The sequence below is a fragment of the Bombus impatiens genome, unplaced genomic scaffold (assembly GCF_000188095.3).
Source record: "Bombus impatiens unplaced genomic scaffold, BIMP_2.2 scf_0487, whole genome shotgun sequence".
NCBI classification, from domain to species: Eukaryota; Metazoa; Arthropoda; class Insecta; order Hymenoptera; family Apidae; genus Bombus; species Bombus impatiens.
The window spans coordinates 2,704,959-2,723,671 of record NT_176906.1 but is presented as its reverse complement, the minus strand read 5'-3'; the positions used below and the strand labels follow the sequence as shown (position 1 = coordinate 2,723,671).

The 18,713-nt window shown below is 32.6% G+C and overlaps 2 protein-coding genes across 12 annotated transcripts in view; one reads left to right on the top strand and one right to left on the bottom strand.

The window, feature by feature from the left end:
- LOC100742188 overlaps positions 1-7,024 on the top strand; it is a 399,729-nt gene extending 392,705 nt beyond the window's left edge. For 6 of the 9 annotated variants that reach the window (XM_012387732.3, XM_024368917.2, XM_024368915.2 and 3 more), the window contains 5 exons: positions 337-706; positions 911-1,200; positions 1,387-1,620; positions 1,841-1,991; positions 3,996-7,024. In XM_012387732.3, the coding sequence (XP_012243155.1) occupies positions 337-706; positions 911-1,200; positions 1,387-1,620; positions 1,841-1,991; positions 3,996-4,249 (1,299 nt within the window). In that variant the 3' untranslated portion in view covers positions 4,250-7,024. Of the gene's footprint in view, positions 1-336; positions 707-910; positions 1,201-1,386; positions 1,621-1,840; positions 1,992-2,605; positions 3,168-3,919 lie in introns of those variants that run through there. The other 3 variants (XR_002947023.2, XM_024368920.2, XM_024368919.2) reach the window with 3 other exon arrangements.
- Positions 7,025-7,691: 667 nt separating this feature from the next.
- LOC100742066 (CD63 antigen) lies at positions 7,692-18,534 on the bottom strand. 3 transcript variants are annotated; one of them, XR_002947025.2, is made up of 6 exons: positions 18,297-18,534; positions 8,958-9,146; positions 8,685-8,861; positions 8,358-8,561; positions 7,860-8,154; positions 7,692-7,727 (listed from the first exon to the last, which is right to left on the bottom strand). XR_002947025.2 is itself a non-coding variant. In XM_024368926.2 (5 exons), exons 1-5 carry the CDS (start codon positions 18,354-18,356, stop codon positions 8,074-8,076), a joined length of 711 nt encoding a protein of 236 aa, XP_024224694.1. In that variant the 5' UTR covers positions 18,357-18,534; the 3' UTR covers positions 7,848-8,073. The 3 variants fall into 3 exon arrangements, 1 of the variants encoding a protein (XP_024224694.1); XR_002947027.2 differs by lacking the exon at positions 18,297-18,534 and adding an exon at positions 15,465-15,751; XM_024368926.2 differs by lacking the exon at positions 7,692-7,727 and having other exon boundaries at positions 7,848-8,154.
- Positions 18,535-18,713: the final 179 nt, after the last annotated feature.

Genomic DNA, 18,713 nt, shown 5'->3' with positions numbered 1-18,713 from the left:
TGATAAATTTTTGATAGAACTCCATTTATACAAACTTTCCAATAGAAAGGTAATATACGTAATTAGATTTCATACAATAAAAGTCTACTGATTCTCCGCTTTATGATCTTTCATTCGATGGTAAGAGTTTACATTCGGTGGATTTAAGTGAATTTAAGTGGATTAAATAAATGGATTTAACTAACAAGAGTTAATTTAACCGGGTATTGAATACAACTTGGTTCAAATAACTGAAGTTCATATAAACAGAGTTCTACTTAGTCTTAGATTAGGCTATTCGTTAAACAATGCAATTGTATACAATTTTTATTTGGGAATCTCTTGTTCGTTACCTAGGTTGCTCTTCTTATGGATGCCAGAGCGACTGGGTCGTGGCCATACGCTACGAGTCCTGGTGCTTCCTGGAGCAGCGAAGAAGGAGCATTTGAAAATTCCAGCAAACGATCCTCTGCGGCGTTATCCGGCTGCAGCGATGATCCAGACTCTCCATCCATTGGCACGGATTTCACCAGAGACTTTTATAGACTGGTAAAATTCGAGAGTACGAAAAGCTTGGCAAGCACATCGTCGAGAAGCGGAAGACCTCCACCGGACAGGGAACAAGCATTGCAGAGCGTGTTGTCCTTTATCGCTGAACAACAAATGTATTTGGCTGAATTGCCAAATAATCTACTAGAACATAATAGTGCAACTCTTGCAACGGAAGGTATATTCTTTTCATGTCTATATGTCTTATCGTTATGTTTGCTGTATTTTATTATTTCAAAATTTATTCCTAAGTTCGCGTATCACAACACAAAGTTAATGGTACAATTCTAAGCAACAAAAATGTTGGAAGAAAAGAATACTTAAGAAAACTAATAACGAAATATCTTGGAACACGGATTAAAATCGAACATTATGTAAAAAGTTCTAGAGGAAACCGAACACAAGGATGAGTCTGGAACCGAGGCGATGTGCGCAGAAATAGAAACATCTGTCGATCAAGATAGCAGCAACATCGAGAACATTGCTGAAACGAGCAGTAACGACGATTTGCTCGATCAGATACCCGTACCCTCTTTAGCGCCGGAGGAGAGAATAATCAGTGCGGTAGCTTGCAATGGTGGTGTTTCTTATACTACGGTCGCGCCGTCTGAATTAGGTGCCGTTCCCGAAGAAGACGAGGAAGCTGCTACTTCCTCTACACCAAGCACAGTTGTAAGTTCTATAGTAAACATTTGGAACGAAAAATCATAATTTAAAATTTAAAAAGTTACATCTTCGTTTTAAATTTCATTTATGTGTTTTCTCCAAAGCTTTATGGTTAAATGTTTTATGTATAATATGGAAAATTTAGTTCATCCTTATTGCTCGGACAGTATTTTGACATTACGTTTTCATTAGGTAAGCCCAGCAAGAGCACCGTTATTAGTTGAAGGCAGGGACAGATCGTTGAGCTTTCACGAACGTGCCACGTCGAAAGATGTGATAGATGAACTGAATCGAATGATCAGAAAAGGTGAAGAGAACACCGTTACCCAAGAAACCCAGGTGCCGCTTGAAAAATTGGATCTCGCTTGCTGCTGTCCGACTGGATGGGTTCACGTTGAACGAGATATTGACTTTACCGACCCAAAAGTGAGTACTAGTCGTAAAAAATTCAATAGTTATTTTAACCAGTTAACTGCGACTCGTCGTCTCTTATATTTATTGATGCACTCCATGACCTAAGCCCATTAGAGATTCCTAAAACTAAATTCCGCAGTTAACTGGTCAATTAGAAAATTGCGAATTTAAATTTATAAAATAATAATTACCTAATTATCATTTTTTTCACATAAAATTCATATTTCTCTAGGCAAGAGCCAATTTATTAGACGTGATGCTAGAAAGCAGTGAAAGTTCTTCGGCGACATCGAGCAGCGGATCAGCCGGAAGTGACTCGGGGGATGAACCACCTGATTACCGTCACTTGCATAGACTACACCGATACCGACGACAAAAGAAAGGTATTTATTAACAATTCCTTAGTAGTACATCTTCTTGTCCAATCTTGCACATCACTCTGAGATACTTTCTCCTATCTATAAAGTGTATCTTTCGCTGGACACGATATAATTCAACAGACACAAAGGTTATTAAAATATAAGATTTCAAAGCTTGCGAATCTCGACCATACTTTCAATTTCGACATCTTTCTGCCTCTCGTTCAATATATACATGTTTCTTCTTCCAAGAATGCATTGTGAAACAAAGAATCGCTTCCGCTTATCATATTCGAAATAACATTACTAACAACAGTATCAAAAATCACGCTACTATACTCCAATATGTGAAATATTTATTTGACGTAGAATGTGTTCATTTAAGAAATATTTGAATGTATTTAAAGTAAATGGAAAAGTTAAATAAAAATAATTGCTCAGTGCGGTTTTAAACTTTCACAGTAATAAGTATGTATATTAGCGTGGATTGAACACCAACACGCATTAACACGTCACGCTGTTAAGTGGCTTTGGCCGATTAACACCCCGTCACTGTACAGTTACAAAAGAAAACGGAACATGAACACGAACGCTGGTAGCCCTCGCTGTACATAGCCTTTTCCACGTTTTCTGTTCAGATGGTAGCTCCTACGCGGTGTGCTTTGATTGTCACAAGAAAAGCTACGTAGTTCGGCTTAGTGACGATCAGTTTCTGTAACCGACATGCCAGTTGGGAGGAATCGTTTCACCGGGACCTATTTTGGCCTGATCCAACGTGAACTGTACGGCTACAACGGATTTTCTATTGGCTTACTAACCGATTATTAACCAGAAGACGTTAGAACGAATTCGTTACGAGTCACCTTTACGCAATTCCACCTTTGCTATTAAACGAATGAAAATCCGATATATACATATCTAATAAATTCCGATCCGACGTCGGTTAACACATTACGAACGATGCGTTTGACAATTTTTTATATTACATATATTTTTTGTTTTATTATTTTTAAACATTTAATAAAGGCAATGTCTATAGTTTTTCCTGAAAATTTGTCCGTAATGTGTTAATAATATTGTTATTTATTTATTTATTTTTTTTTACACGTACAAAATAACGTTCGTTATTATTTAGGATGATTTTGTAACTAGAATATACGTGAAATTTGTACGCAGATACGTAGTAAGTTTGATTAGTTAATAAAATAGAACAGATATTTGAAAATTGTTTTCGTATTTAAAAATTACATGTTATGTAAATACTTCTCTATTGTTCTATTATTTATTATATATTGTCATTGTATCTAATCTAACTGCGTCTGGAATTGCGTCAAGGATTATATAAAACAGTTACTTTCTCTCTCATTCTGAAAAGTACTACTACTGGTTGATTTCCGTCATTGGCAGGTGTTCGACTTTTCCACTATTTCTATTTCGATCATTTTCCTATTATTCGTCATCTTATAAGAAAAAGCACGGAAGTAAGACACAAACCTTACATACCTAGTACATTAACCTTTAGCATAATAATTTTCGTATATAAATATCTCATTTTCATTTGTTTCAATCACGTCAAGTTATTCGTGGCAGACAAACAACATGTATTTGCAGGTAAATAACCGAAAAAGAATCAGTTTCTTTCTAAACATATCAACGTTACATAGCAATACTTCCAAAGTTACCTCTACGTAAATAAATTTTACAAAACATATCTGCAACTGTGCCGTTTGGCTGTCACGAAATCGTACATGGAAAATCGAGCACTTGCCAATATTTAAAACTCTCCATACGAAAGTACCCATTCATGAGAGAGATCAACAAACGATCACGTGGCAATGGAAGGCAGAGAAAAAATGGACAGATACGTTATGATAAAGGAGAGTGAGGGAGAGAAAGAGAGAGGAACGTGATACGTGTAAGAGTGCTAAGCCGAGCTACTCTGTGTCTGCTAGAGCCGGTATAGGAAGAAAGAGAAAAGAGATCAAGTGAGGTCTGAGGCATGTTGACCCGCTGCGCTTGGTTTCTCAGCATCGGCGGCCCAGGCACACCGTGTGCTGCGATTGCCGTCAACCTGGGGTTCATCGAGGCCGTCGATCATCGGACGAGGTGACGATTTCTTCGTGCGATACGGAGACAAGGAGCGCGAAGCTGTGGCCTCGTTTGACTTCCTCGACGAGATCGTGGCACCTTCCTCGACAGGCTCGAACGCTAGTCTCATCGATTTGGATGACACACCACCTACAGAGCTTCGTAGCGACATCATGAAGCTTTCTCCTCTTTAGAATCAGCTTCGACATAGAAGTCTATCGTAAAATTGCACGTTGACACGATGGGAGCACTCTTGTAAGGGTAGGAAAAATATCCTGTTTTAATTGTAGGTCGGCGCGCATACTTTGTTACACTATGGTGAACTTACGCTGCGCCGTTGTTAAGCTTCAATGCTGTATCAAAAATACATAAGTACATGAAACTGAAATCTACGGAGACAAAATGTATTATAACATTTTGAAGGGTACATTGATTTTTTTTTATTACTCTTGTTAAGTCGCGCGTACACTTACATTACACGTACACTTACAGCGAGTAATTTGCATATAATTTCGATGGAAACGTACAAGTTGCTCTTCTTGTACGAATATATTCTACGGGTGTTTTGCTAAGGGTCAGTATAGTGTTATTGCGACGATATCTATTTATTTTTGTTAAATTACTCCAAAAATCTTCGACACAAATTTTCAACGATGTGTATTCTTTTTTCGTAGTATAACGTATAAAATATAGAGAAAATTCGATAGTATAAAAAGAATTTTTTCTTATACTCTCTTATTACTTTAAATCGTACCTCCTTTTTGGATAAACATGAATATTTCTGCACAAAATTAATTATTAAATAAATTACCGAAATAAAAGCCACTAAACGTAGGTACTGTTATATTGTTTGCCTATTTATCATAGAGATTCTCAAGATGTACATCTTTCTTTGGTGTCTAATGACTTGCTACTTGTTATCACATTCGTAAATATTCAAATCTGTAAATAGGATATTGATTTTCTTATAAATAAGAATAATTATTCATGATCTACTTGCATCTTGAATACCATGGTGTATTACGGCTTTTATAAATTTTTAGATATAAATATAAATTATTATTGAGATAATCACAATATAAAAAATATTGTTTGACTTTATGGTGAAAGCTTAGGTATATAATTTCTAGAATTAATGCTCATTTTTTTGTTTGAAAACTTCCTTTGAACAAAACGTTAGATGAATTTCCTTTTACCTTTTCTTTATATACATGAAAAGTCCTAGAACAATTTATCATACTTGAAGTATGCTCTTGCTCACAAGATGGAAGTAGACTCCTTAATTATTATATACACATAAACATTAAAGTATGGATAACATTATCTAAGAGGTGGTCTATACATATATACAAAAAAATACTATTAGTGTAATATGTACAGTATATGTGAACTATCATGAGAAAAATATCATAGACTGGAACTATGATTATAGGTTACTGTACACTTGAATACATATTTCAAATAGTACTTCCATTGATGATCCTGGCAGGATCATAAAATATCAGGTGATCTTAACAAAATCTACTTCTTACGCACATGAAATTTAATTTACACTTTTAATATACGTTTCATAAAGAATTTTAAAGGTTCAGAAGTCGATTACAGCAAATCATGATTGGAACGTAACTTTAAAATATTTAGATAGAACAACTGTTTCTACATTTTTCAAACCAAGACATATAATTTAAAGAATGCGATGTCGCGTATTATCTTCCCAAAATTGAGCTTAGAAAAATTTAGATTAAGAGTACTCGACGATTTTGTATGAATATGAATTTGTACTCTTCTTCGTCGATCATCAATAAACGTTGAGGACATACTCTAATATCCTGTTGTTGGTATGAGACACGTGTTATATGTACGCTATGAGTGGATATAACCTTTTGTTCCGTCCTCAACGAAAATATATTGAATGTAATACTTATGATCTGTAAGATAAAATAGAAGAAGTTCAAATTCAAACGGATATATTTAAAATACGCTCGGCGAATGAGTCATACCTAGATGATAGAAATAACGTAAGTAAAAAAAACTCGCAACAGAAAAATAGTAACGCTATGGTCAAAACGCCGTACCAAGTAGATAATTTCGTCATAACTTGTACAAGATAATTCACACTATTTCAAGAACATATAACGTTCGAGATAAATCGTTAACTTGCGTTTGGTCAAATTACTAGAAATAATATAGTTCATATAATGTTTAAGGTATCAAGTCGATAGAAATTGAAATATTTTACACGTAGGTATATATATATATATATATTAAATTATATAATATATATATGTATTAAACACGGTGAACATTTTCAATATTGAAATGGAGACTGTACGAATATAGAATTGTATTTTCCATTAGTCCATTTTTTACACACAATTTCTTATTATCATATATACAATGTGTATGAGACTAGAATAATCAATTCATCCTTTATGCATATGTTAAAAAGAGATAAAAAATACTATACATACATATTATATTGAAATCCAGTATATTATTATTGTTTATATCTAATGATTACATAAAACTTTACCGCATCGCTGATTTTAATATTTAATAACTACAACGAAGAAGTTCCAAACGAAAACAACTTATATCCTGCAGTCTCAAAGTAATCGTTTAATGATAGTTATAAGGTACGTGTGAGATGCATTATATCGAAAATGCGATGATTAAAGCACCGATCCTCTATCCCAATTGACAGAAAGAAAATCCATCGATGGATATAAACTCGTGATTGGGACATTGTAAATAGTATGTATTATAGCACAACAGATGTAAGTTATCCTCTCTTGAACTTAATAAATAACGACAATATAACGAATGTAAAGGCGCATATTCGATGTTCAATCTAGAAAACCGTTCCTATAAAAATAATATTGATATACATATAAATATTATCAGCCCACTCGATCATATTGTCCATTAAGATAGACAAATATTTCAATAAATAATAAAAGTAATTTAATTATGTGAATGTTTCATTTGCATGTAAATAGCTGTAATAGTTAGATACTGATGCATAAATTAAAAGTATGATAGTCTCAAGTTTCGTAAATTATAAGATTAATTTCTTTTAGAGAGACAAAATAATATGTTAATAATCTTAAAAATTTGGATCAAATAAATTTTATTACAAGAAATAATATATATTTCGACATCCTCTGAAAAATATAGTGAATGTGTGCTGTATAAATAACAATATAAACAGTATTTTATAAAAGCATCTGAAAGCACTGTGTAATACATATGTATTTTTTTAAATATTATTATAAAAATATTTTCCTATGATAGTCGCAGAACTACATAATGCAATGTGACTTAACTTATTGTTTTAGTGTTTTACCAGAATATTCCGTAATGTTTAATTTTATATTATAAAAAATGATCTGATATTCTGGTGCATCAATAACAATTTTTGCTAATTGTGTGCAAAAGACATTATATTACATATATAGATATATTTATATATATATGTATATATATATATGTATATATATATGTGAATGTATACAACAAGAAGTGGCATGAAATGTATCGAATCTCTAGAAACGTTTTGCACCAATTATTATTATTAATGACAGGTTATCATTATTACAATTATTTTATTTGTCGCACATAAAAAAATATATCCAATTTAACAGAAATGTACCAAAATTAAAAATATATTAACCCCTTAATGATTTACGTTCGAGAATTTTGGGCCGAGAACGTAAACAAGCTATTATATATTATATTACATATTATATTTGGGCCGATCATCGTACTACGGGCTACGCCCGTAGTTGGAAGTTAAGGGATTAAATAACATGTTTATACATTTCATATTACATACAAAGTGAAAATTTAAACAAAAATCGTGCTTCAACTTAGAAAAACAGGCACTTTTCCCGTCTTCGTTTTCATTGATCCATTTAAAAAAATATCTAAATTTGTTTTCATAGAATAACTGCACTTCTTCTGTCACTTAAAATCAAATTATTAATGGTAGTGTTACCAATTATATTACTTTTCGTTTTTAATATATATTTCTTTGATTCCTGCGTTCAGCGTTCCTTATAGAATTTGCCAAGCAAAGTGCGAATATGATTCCGATCAACTGAAACATGATATACATAATTTATATACAGATCTTACATATTCCTACTATATTTTATAGTACACTATATACTTTATGTTGTATATATACATAAAACACAGAAGGAATTATAAAATATCGTGAAAATCGGCACAAATACGGCTCACTAGTTTTATTTACGACTAACGCGATATTTACTGAATACAGCGATAAAAAAAACTTACCTCAACACCGGCAATAGCAATAGCTAAGCTGCCAAGTACAGTTCCAGCGTTCGAGATCGCTTGCCTTAATTCTGGCACACAGCCTATCTCATACACATCGTTTGAAGAGCAGGTTTGATTTTCTGCTAAACCACAGCAACTTGGCGGAATACGGAGATTGTGGAGAATGAAATCTTTCGAAGAATAGACACCACAGCAATGCAACTGTACAAAAGCAATCCGAATTTGATATATCATAACGTTTTTAGATAGGATGTTTTTCGGTAAGAAGAATGTTTTTCAAGAAACGAATACCTTCTTTCATTTAACAACCGTAAAGTTACTTACGCTACTCTGCACAATATCAATCACTCTTGTGCTTTCTTTGTCCGTGCCGTAATTTTTGAATATCTTCTCGTAATTCTCGGAGATATCAATCTTGTCATCGCTGTTTTTAACAACAACAAACACATAAACAGCAACTGCCACTTGCACGATTAAGATGAACAAAAGGAACGATGCGAACTAAAAGAGGGAAATAATTTGTATCTTATTAAGTAATATCTTTATAATAAAATGTTAGGTGGAATTTGAAGTGATAAATATGATCAATATATTTACGGTAATTGTCATGCAATGACTCTCCCGGATGGCGCCACAGCATCCGAAAAATGATATTATGAAGATTATGCTGCCGATAACGATCAACGTTATCGATGGGAATAAAAGATTGGTATCAATGTGATCGGTTATTTCTGACACTCGCAGATGTACAATAACGCCAAGAGTTAAAATAGCCAATCCACATATCTGCAACACGTAAAAATGTCAAGGATGAACAAAAATTCAATTTGAGTAAATATAATACAAAATATAATATATGTCTAATATAAGAAATATAAAATTTACAAAAAATATCAATTAGAGGATTATTTGATAATATTTAATATTATTTCATTTTAAATTAATTTTTGTGCCACTTTTAATCGATTGGATTCGAGTCGAGTTTCTAAATATATATACCGATTGAAGGTTAAGATAGCAACTTATTACATCACATTGCACAATATTAACCGGTTGGCATTGAACATTCTGTAGACGGTACACTACAATTGCAACCGTCCGTAGGTGAATTTAGGTCATGTTCCAGGTGCGAGCCAGGTGGTAGTTGAACAGACTTTCAACAAAGCATACTGACAATAGACCTGGAGCAAATCAGGATCTTTTCAATAAAATACACGTTCAATGGTACAAAAGAAATGAGCAACCAAAAAAGAAGATAATAAATATCGTTGGACAAGAAAAAAGAAATGTTAAAAATTCCTATAGTAATATCAACGGACTTTTTTATCAATAAAATTTTGAGTCATCATTGCCTTTCTGTAATGTAAATTATCTGCATTCCATATTACTTACAAATTTACCAAAATCCACGATGATTCAAAATAAACAGAATACAATATATGTAAAGAATACAATATTCTAAAAATTTCATTTTTATTTTTGTAATGTTTAACAACTAAGCACAGTATCTATATAAATGAATTTTCTTGTTAATATCAAGTGTCTCATTGATAAAACAAGAACAATGATAATGCTATCTGCTCGATACTTGAAACGTTTTTTAGACAAGAGACAAAAAATATTTACAACGTAACATACGCAAGTCTTTCTAACTAATACAATCTAAGTAATAAAATTCTAAGTAATACGATCCTGCATATCATTGTTATGATTGTATCGAAATATAAATTTTGATTGATATAAATATCTCTTTTTAATCGGATAACTAACTTCAAAATAGATACTCTTTCAAGAAACCATGTTATCATAGGAAAGTTATCTAAAATTAACGTTTTAGCAATTGTAAAAATATAATGCGATTAATAAAACGGAGTTATTAATTTTTTTTATTTTACAGATAATATCAAATCTTTCGTAGAATTTTACAACCGATCAGAAATATAATAATAATAATAGCTACTGTTAAATGTAAACTGTAAGCGATCGTGGATGATAAGCAATCAATGATAAGATATTGCTATGGAGTACAATCATTTGATTGAAGTAGGAAATAGACCAATAAACGTTTCAGTGAAATTGCGATTGCTCGAAGTTTTGTTTAGATTAGATGTGCACAAATATTGATCATGGCATCGAGATCAGATAAATAACTTCTTAAAATATTGAATTGAGAAAAAAGCAATCTCGAGGGCTACTTCGGCAACGTCTAATCAGAAAATCGGTTAGGAATCACTTGAGATCACGCAAAATCGAGCAGAATTAAAAATTCACGATATTGAATTTGTCAAAATTAATAATAATTAATAATTTTCTAAGTTTTATTGATTCTAAACCATACATCATTATGCTCACTATCAGAACAATTCATTTTCACAGATCAAATTAAAGAAAGAGATTCTAATGTAGCGTAACTTTCTTTTTTAGAACTAGGTGAGATTCTAGTTTTAGAAGTTAAATTATATTTCACGAGAATAAACAGATCAATGGTTGTACTTCGCTTGAGTAAAGCCAATTGCATATCAATACGTAAATACGCCGTTTGTATCCTTGACACTTTATATTGTAGTATATTTCCTTTGTGTCTCGCGTATGTTTGAAACTATTGTGATCGATACTGAGAGTTGGACATGTGAGAATGTCTGTCACGCAATTTTTAGTCCGCGATGTGAATTTATCATTTGAAATCTGCTTACAATTCCTCGGCTATAGCTTCCTCGAGTTGGAGGACTGTACACTTCGATTTACTTGGAATAGTTATTTTCAAGTTATTATTATTATTCTTATTATACAAGTTTCTACAGTAGATTTTAAAGAATCGAGAACAATTTGAAGATCGATGCACAGACTCTTAAATGATGAATGTGTGACACGGAGGAGCTCATGGGAATTCAAGACTGATTCTAAGTGGCGTGATGCATTTTGTCGAGAATAAATTCCAATAAAAAAAAAGCGTAACGGTGCGTTATTTAATCTATGCATTATTCAGAAATTATGATACTGTGCCTCTCTCTATCACTCTCGATGATGAAACATCAATATATTTACAAGCTATTTACGTATTTCTTTCGATTCAATTCCCAATTATTATCACCCTACCTTTGATCAGAAAAAAAGATACGTAAATTGTTGAACTCCAATTGAAGTGTTATTATTTAATTATATATCCATAAAATTAATCGTATTTTTGTTTAATATTTTTACTTAAATAAAAATTTTTATATGAGCCTATAATGACGAAGATGACATTCGAGAGAAAATTATCATGATAATTGTAACGTCTAAGATGTCTCTCACTATAAGGATTAAGAGTTAAGAACTTTTGAAGTCATATCAAGCTGGTTTAATCGGACACAATATTCCTAGACGTGATAACATGAATAATCAGAGAATAGAGAACACGCGAGCTATATACTTGATCGCTCAAACTAGATGACATCATCCTATTCAACATATGCCTCGGTACTGACTTCCTCTGAAACAACATACGTCTCTGTCGATGGAAATAAGTTTCGAATTGACTTTATCTGAACTGTACGTTCTTTTAACTTGCAGTTTGTTTCTCGTATTCATTTATATCTCCGCCTGAACAAAGATTCTTTCTGAATGAAGAGCCAAGCTCTGCCATCTGGAACTTTCTAAATGAAAATCGTGTAAAAGTAGTTTGTAGCTTGAAATATTTGAAAAATAATACTGGACAATTTTATAGATAATTCCAAGTTTTCCAAGAAATCAACAGAAATATAATCGATATTCAATAACACAGAGTTTATCTTGAGATCGTAATCAATGATTTTAATGAAAAACTATGAAGCTAATTACAGTACCATGATAATAATCTTATTTTACGTCATTTACATTAATAGCAACGTTAACAATAAATCATAATATATTATCAAATAATTGAAAGAGACAGTTTAGAAATTCGGAAAGATTGATATTTTATACAGAAAATATTATTCATATATGTTAATACATTTCACATTTCCGAATAGGAAAAAATATTCTAACGCCAGTAATAGTTCGTTTTGTGAGTACATAAATCAATTTAGCCGTAAAGCTTAATGCTTGCAGTTAAAACTACTATAGGCGTATTGATAGTTTCAGAGAACGATACTTATTGGCACGTTATTGCTGTTAATTGACGGTATAAAGCATCATCGTTCCATCATCTAGAGTTCTTTTAAACATGCAATGCAAAGTTAAAACGAAAAAGAAGAAAAAAATATATATTTTCAACTGTGTCACGTAATGGAAATGGTTTCAATTTCAGAAAAATCAACTATCTTGCTAGCTTTCTAGAACGCTAATAAAACCTGTTTTCGGTTTGAAAAACAGCGAAGCCTTGAAAAGTGTTCCGTCGCGACACAAAAGAAACGTTGCCAAACGAGCAACGTCTTCTTTTTCTTTTCTCTGTTTGAAAAATCTCGCATACGTAGCTACGTTTGTAGTACCTGCGCGCAAAATACCCGAAATATACCGAAACGCAGATGAGTCAACATTTCCAGGACAAGGTTTCTGACGTATATATAATCAAGTTCATGATAACAAAACTATAATGAAACGCGATACAGTCGTCGAAATTTATGAAAGACTGTGAAAAGCAAACGGAACCGGTTATTTCACCATTGATCCGATATTTATTTCTATTCTTAGAAAGAGTAAAATCGTGTACTTCCCTGTTGCGGCGATACTTTGTGAAATGCTACAAAAGTCGATCCACTGTATTCCACGAATGCGTTAAAAAATTACGAAAACTATATTCATGTACGCTTTTATATGTTAGCTTGTTACCATGATTCCTTTTTACACAAGTCGATTCCTCAAATAAATCTTAATATAAACTTAATTGTTTGTATATGTCTATAGATTAATATAGATCATGATTTTAAGGTAGAAATTTTGCGTAAGATTAATCGCTAATATTAAATACACAATGTAAATACGATAGAGCAGATTTATATGATAATGATATATTAAATAACTACATAAAATAAATAGTGCAACCTTGCTTTGTAGATCAACTAATTTATCGCTTTTTTATATTGCTACTTCGTATGAATTATTGATCGCGTAGAAAACTGGTCAAACATTTGGAGTACGTCATGCGTTAGTATGTGTAATGCATATCGTTTCACAGAATACAGAATGAGATTTAAGTTTATCTTCAATAGATTTGATAGCCGACCAATGTGTCAGGCAATCCTTTTTACTCGTGTTGGATTAATTGTCTGGTTAGGGAGAAAGAGTTATCAGCGATATACTAAATAGATGAATTGTATACATCGATCGTTTGACGTACAAAGAATCCAGCTCAAGTTATTTCAGTCAAACAATCAGTCTGATTAATTCTTTTTATTCGTTTACGTAATGAATTAAAATTTAAAAATGCCAATACTTAAATATTATCTCATTCGTCAAGCTATTATATTACGGCAATCTCAAAATTTCACTCAGTTTTACGTGCCAATTTTATATAGGTTTCTGTGCCAAAATTTTATTTACAATATAGAAATCACACAGTGGACAATTTAATCTCCGTTTATTCAACGCTAGACGTGCTTGCAATATTGTACTTTTTCATAATGGACAAAGACAAAGAAGAAAATGTACTACCGATCGCATGATCCCGTTTCGTACGTGATGTAACCAGTAACTACTGGTATCTCAGTACCTCGTGGTACGCTCGAAAATTACTATGTTACGTAAAAAATCTAATACAAAAGACTGTGAGTAATAAAAAAGACTATGTGTAATTATATAGAAAATGGTTAGAAGAGAAGCAAGATTTGATTGAAATAATGAATACGGTTATGTGGTGGAAATATTTTTCTGATTGAACCATTCTCTTCCAAATATTCGGCAATTATACAAGAAAATCAAGAAAATGCCTTCGATTCACCTAACTTATTCACTATACACAACTTCTTTACCAAAACATACAGATTATCAAAGAGCTTTACGGCATCTCACTAGGAAGCTATGCTATGTATGTAAAAACAAACAATTCAGAGGATTCAATATTTTTTAAAATTATTTTTCGACATTTATTGTTAAATAGACAAAGCGTAATTTTCAGCTATAATATTTTTATTTTCATATTTCAGTGCTAATGTTACTAGTATTATTGTCGACGTTAATTAACACGATTTCAGACTTCCCGGAAAATGGCGTCATATATATAAATTGTGAGATATCTCAGAACATGCCCATAATCACGAGCAAATACCGCATGACGTTGAATTTACATCGTGATAGCGATTAAATTTCACACCAGCGTACTCTAAAACTCTACCTATGTATGAGTTCTTAATGACACAACGCACAATACAAGAAACGATTCCTTTAATTAACGTGGAGATATCAACAACTATAATAAGACATACACCGAATATTTCACTTTGCAACGATTCCTATTATTCATAAAGTGTTCTTACATAAACACATCTCATTATATGTAATTTGCATTTTTAACTATGAATGTACAGTAGTATGAACTCTGAATTCATCCAATATTATGAAATATTAATGCAAAATATATGTAACATATGTAAAATACATGCTCGAGTTACTTGAATAACATGATAGTGTTTAGAAACGGAATATAAAGGTGCGTTCTTAACGATCCATAAAATGTCAAGGATACTACAGTTCAACCGAACCTTGACTAAAACGTACAATTTAGAGCAGAATTACATCCAGTTTTTCTCTAACTGGAGGGGAGTTTCTCTGAAGAAATGACGCAATTCCATTGTAAAACATGCAAACCGTTGTGATCTAATATCCCAGTTTTATCGTAGCAGTTAAACGTCAGAACGTGCTTTCTTATTTCTACAACCCTAAAATTCCAACCCCATTTCCTGTTTTTCTCTTGCTCTGTTTCACAAATAGAAAACCAGTTGGTGACTAAACCTAGTCTCGACAGATTCCCTAAGAAATATTTAAAACTCTTTTTAGTACCTTTTTCTCTTCCACTATAAACTATTCCTTTCCTAAATTTAAGAAAGAAGAAGAGCCATCTATAATCCGGCCATTTGGTAGGTAAAACAGTTTAAAGGTTTTTGAATCGTGATCTTGCAGAGCTTGTTGGCTTCGAAGTTTACTTACCAAAAATATAAAATTAAAAATAAAAAGCAAATATTTAATACAATCCGAGATGCAACTCATCTTGATCTTTTCACCACACGATTTTGATGACAAAAAATTAAACGACACAATCGAAACAGAAGAGAAACGCGCGTAACGTCACAAGGACGATCGAGGCGATACGCACACTGATCTAACGAGACGAACGTGGAACGAGCATTAAAAACACCTACGGTTAGCGTATCTACCGCAATACGTGAGAAAAAGTCTCTTCATTCTATCTCTGTTTCTCGTCCACCAATGCAACATACACTCATCATTCGGGATTCCCTGGCAACCAATGATTCGCGTTTACGTCATTTGTGAGAGAATGCAATTTCTTAACACTATATGCAACACTACTATTATTAAAAAAGACGAAGAGAGAAGAACGTGCTTGCGAGAGATCAGCAACGTAACCTTAAGACATAAAAACGTAAAATCTCGATAGGAAAAAAACGATAAGAGTTCAGCATGAGTTTACAATCATGCAGTTTATATATCGTCTCCACTGATAATTTGCCAAGAAACAATTACGTTTTAGATTACTAAAAATGTTATGGAATTTTACTTTTTGATCAGTATCGATTTAAAGACTACATTTTTATCTTGAGATTACATTATAGAAAAAATTATTGAGGTTGAGATATAGATGTTCTACTTCAACTACTCTATCTAAGCAAACTTTATAAAATCGAGAGTACACCACAGTTCTAATACAACTTGAATCGTTACATCGATTATTTAATATGTCCGGTTTATGTCCATTATGATTAGGGTTAGGGGCGTGTAACGAATCTTCATTTGAATTAGACATTGTTGTTATGCAATAGAGAAGATATTTACTAATACAAATATGATTATTAGTACAAGTGTGGATATTGCAGAATTGACAACCGCGGTCAACGGGATAACAAATGTACTTTCTTACAAAGTCTAAGTTGGACTCGATCTACTTGTCTACGGCACAAGTATTACTAAACTAGCTCTTTGTTAAAACGTAAAGTATTCACCGAGCGTAAAGACGCTATGTAACTCGCTAATGAGACCTCACGAGAGAATGACTTTCCGTCACGATGATGCTGCAGAGGAAAACTATAATGGGGTGTGTCTAAGGACACGAGGTTATCGGATTCGTTAAGAAAAGTCTTCGTTCGGAAAGTGAGGGAAATTGATGTTGTTGTTAATTGGTCAATTTCCATGTTGGTGGTTAGAGAAGGATGCTAGCCACCCTTGAGGGAAAGTTGCTAGTGGGAAGCAACAAAGACTGTTTGTCTGTTTGAAGGACTTTAGTTAACTAAATCTTAAAATTTGTAACGGGTCCTCAGGCTAGCTGAACATATACTGTGGAGATGCGTCGACATCTGATAATTATCTTAGCCGAAGAATAAGGTCTGCGTGTAGCGAGCCACGAGACAGAAACCGTTGGAATGTTTACTATCGAGTGCCGCTACAACTATTTCTTTTTAAGGAGAGCTATACTATTACCCCATACCTTTGTTAAACAAAGCGTTCATCCCTTGACCGCGGCTACGTTCGGCGACTGGTTGTCGCCTCGAGCCTAAGCTCAATATCACAAATCTCGAACAAATACAATCGAATTGAATGACGACAATTATTTAATTACAATATCCCCAGTTGTTGGTAATATTTTATCGAATTGCGCAATGTTATTTATACTTATACATATTTACATGCATGTAACGATATTATAATGCGCATTTAAATTTATGCTACATTTTAATTCGATGTTATTGCTATTCGTAGTTTGAAAAGATTGAATTCAAAAGAATGCGAAATATAGAATAAATTATCTAGATTTATGTCTAGATTATGTCATACTGAAATATATTTGAGTAAAGAAAAAAACTTATTTTGTATATTTTGCTAAACATCGCCTAGTGTTGACAGTTTCCGAAAGGCTTAGTATTTTTCAACCACAACCGATTTTTCTTATCGTATGACTCATGACTCATGACTCATGGCTTATCATTTACATCGTCGTATGCTTAAACAACCGTGTAAAACTTTCTCTGACTCAGTATTTGTGACCCACCCTTCACTGTTATCTTTGTTGCTATTTCAAGTACTGCATAATGATTAATATTAAGGAAATATCAAATTTCACAGTTGATTGGCGCGATAATGTCGACGAAGAAAGCGTTAAATTTATTGCGAGATTTCCATAACGTATTGTTATTGATACGCGAGTAATCATAATTAATAACATTATAACGGTAAAAGAAAAATCATTATGTTTTAGTTCTTGAATAAGAACACGTTAAACGAAAGTATTAAAATCAAAATTGTTGAATAAAACCAAATTCACGTATAAAACTTACTCAAATTTTTCAATTACTAAGCTCCTTTTACGCGATTAATAAAAAATCATAGAAGGACAGTAAAGTTAAAAGAGATCAATATTCAAAATAATCAGTATTCAAAAATAGCAATGGTGATCGGTTACAAATCAAATACGGCGTAAAATCTATTCATATCGCATAGTGAAACGGCAGGCTACAGTATACTCTTTAATAAATTACCAACGTGCCTTCGAATAATGCTAGAAAAACAGGAACATCATTACACGTTTAAACATTCATTTTATAAGCACAGCATTCGCTTTTATCATTATTGCAGACAAGCTTTTTTTCATTTCATTTATCTTTTAATATATTTTAAATGATAAATCGTTAAACGAGAACACATTGGAAAATTATAAGATATAAATTGAATATTACGCCATGGGCAAATAAGAAAGATCGTGGAAATATGTTAGATTAATACATTAGTATTGTATGTATTAATACTAACCGCAAAGATGAAGTTAAATATGAAAAGCAGGTATTTTATCATTCCTATTCCACAGCCCATCTTCGTAGCTTTTTTCTTTCCAGCAACTTCTGTTTCGAGAAAATAAATCCGTTAAAATACCAGAAGTAATTCGGAAGACGCGCAGAAAGATGCTCAACAGGTTAGGTTAAAGGACGGCACGAACCAGAACAGCAACACTTACAACACTGACGTCTCGCGTTCAACTGACGCTACTGACGCTAAGCGAAACGAGTTTCAATCATGAAGCGTAATAGCGCCGTACCTGTCTTATCTGGAAAGATTAAAAAAGCTCTTGTATGAATTTCCCATTAATTTTGATAATGTAACATTAAAAAAATGAGTCGTAGAATATGAAATTCACTGAAGGGTTTACTGAAATTTTTAACGATCAATTTT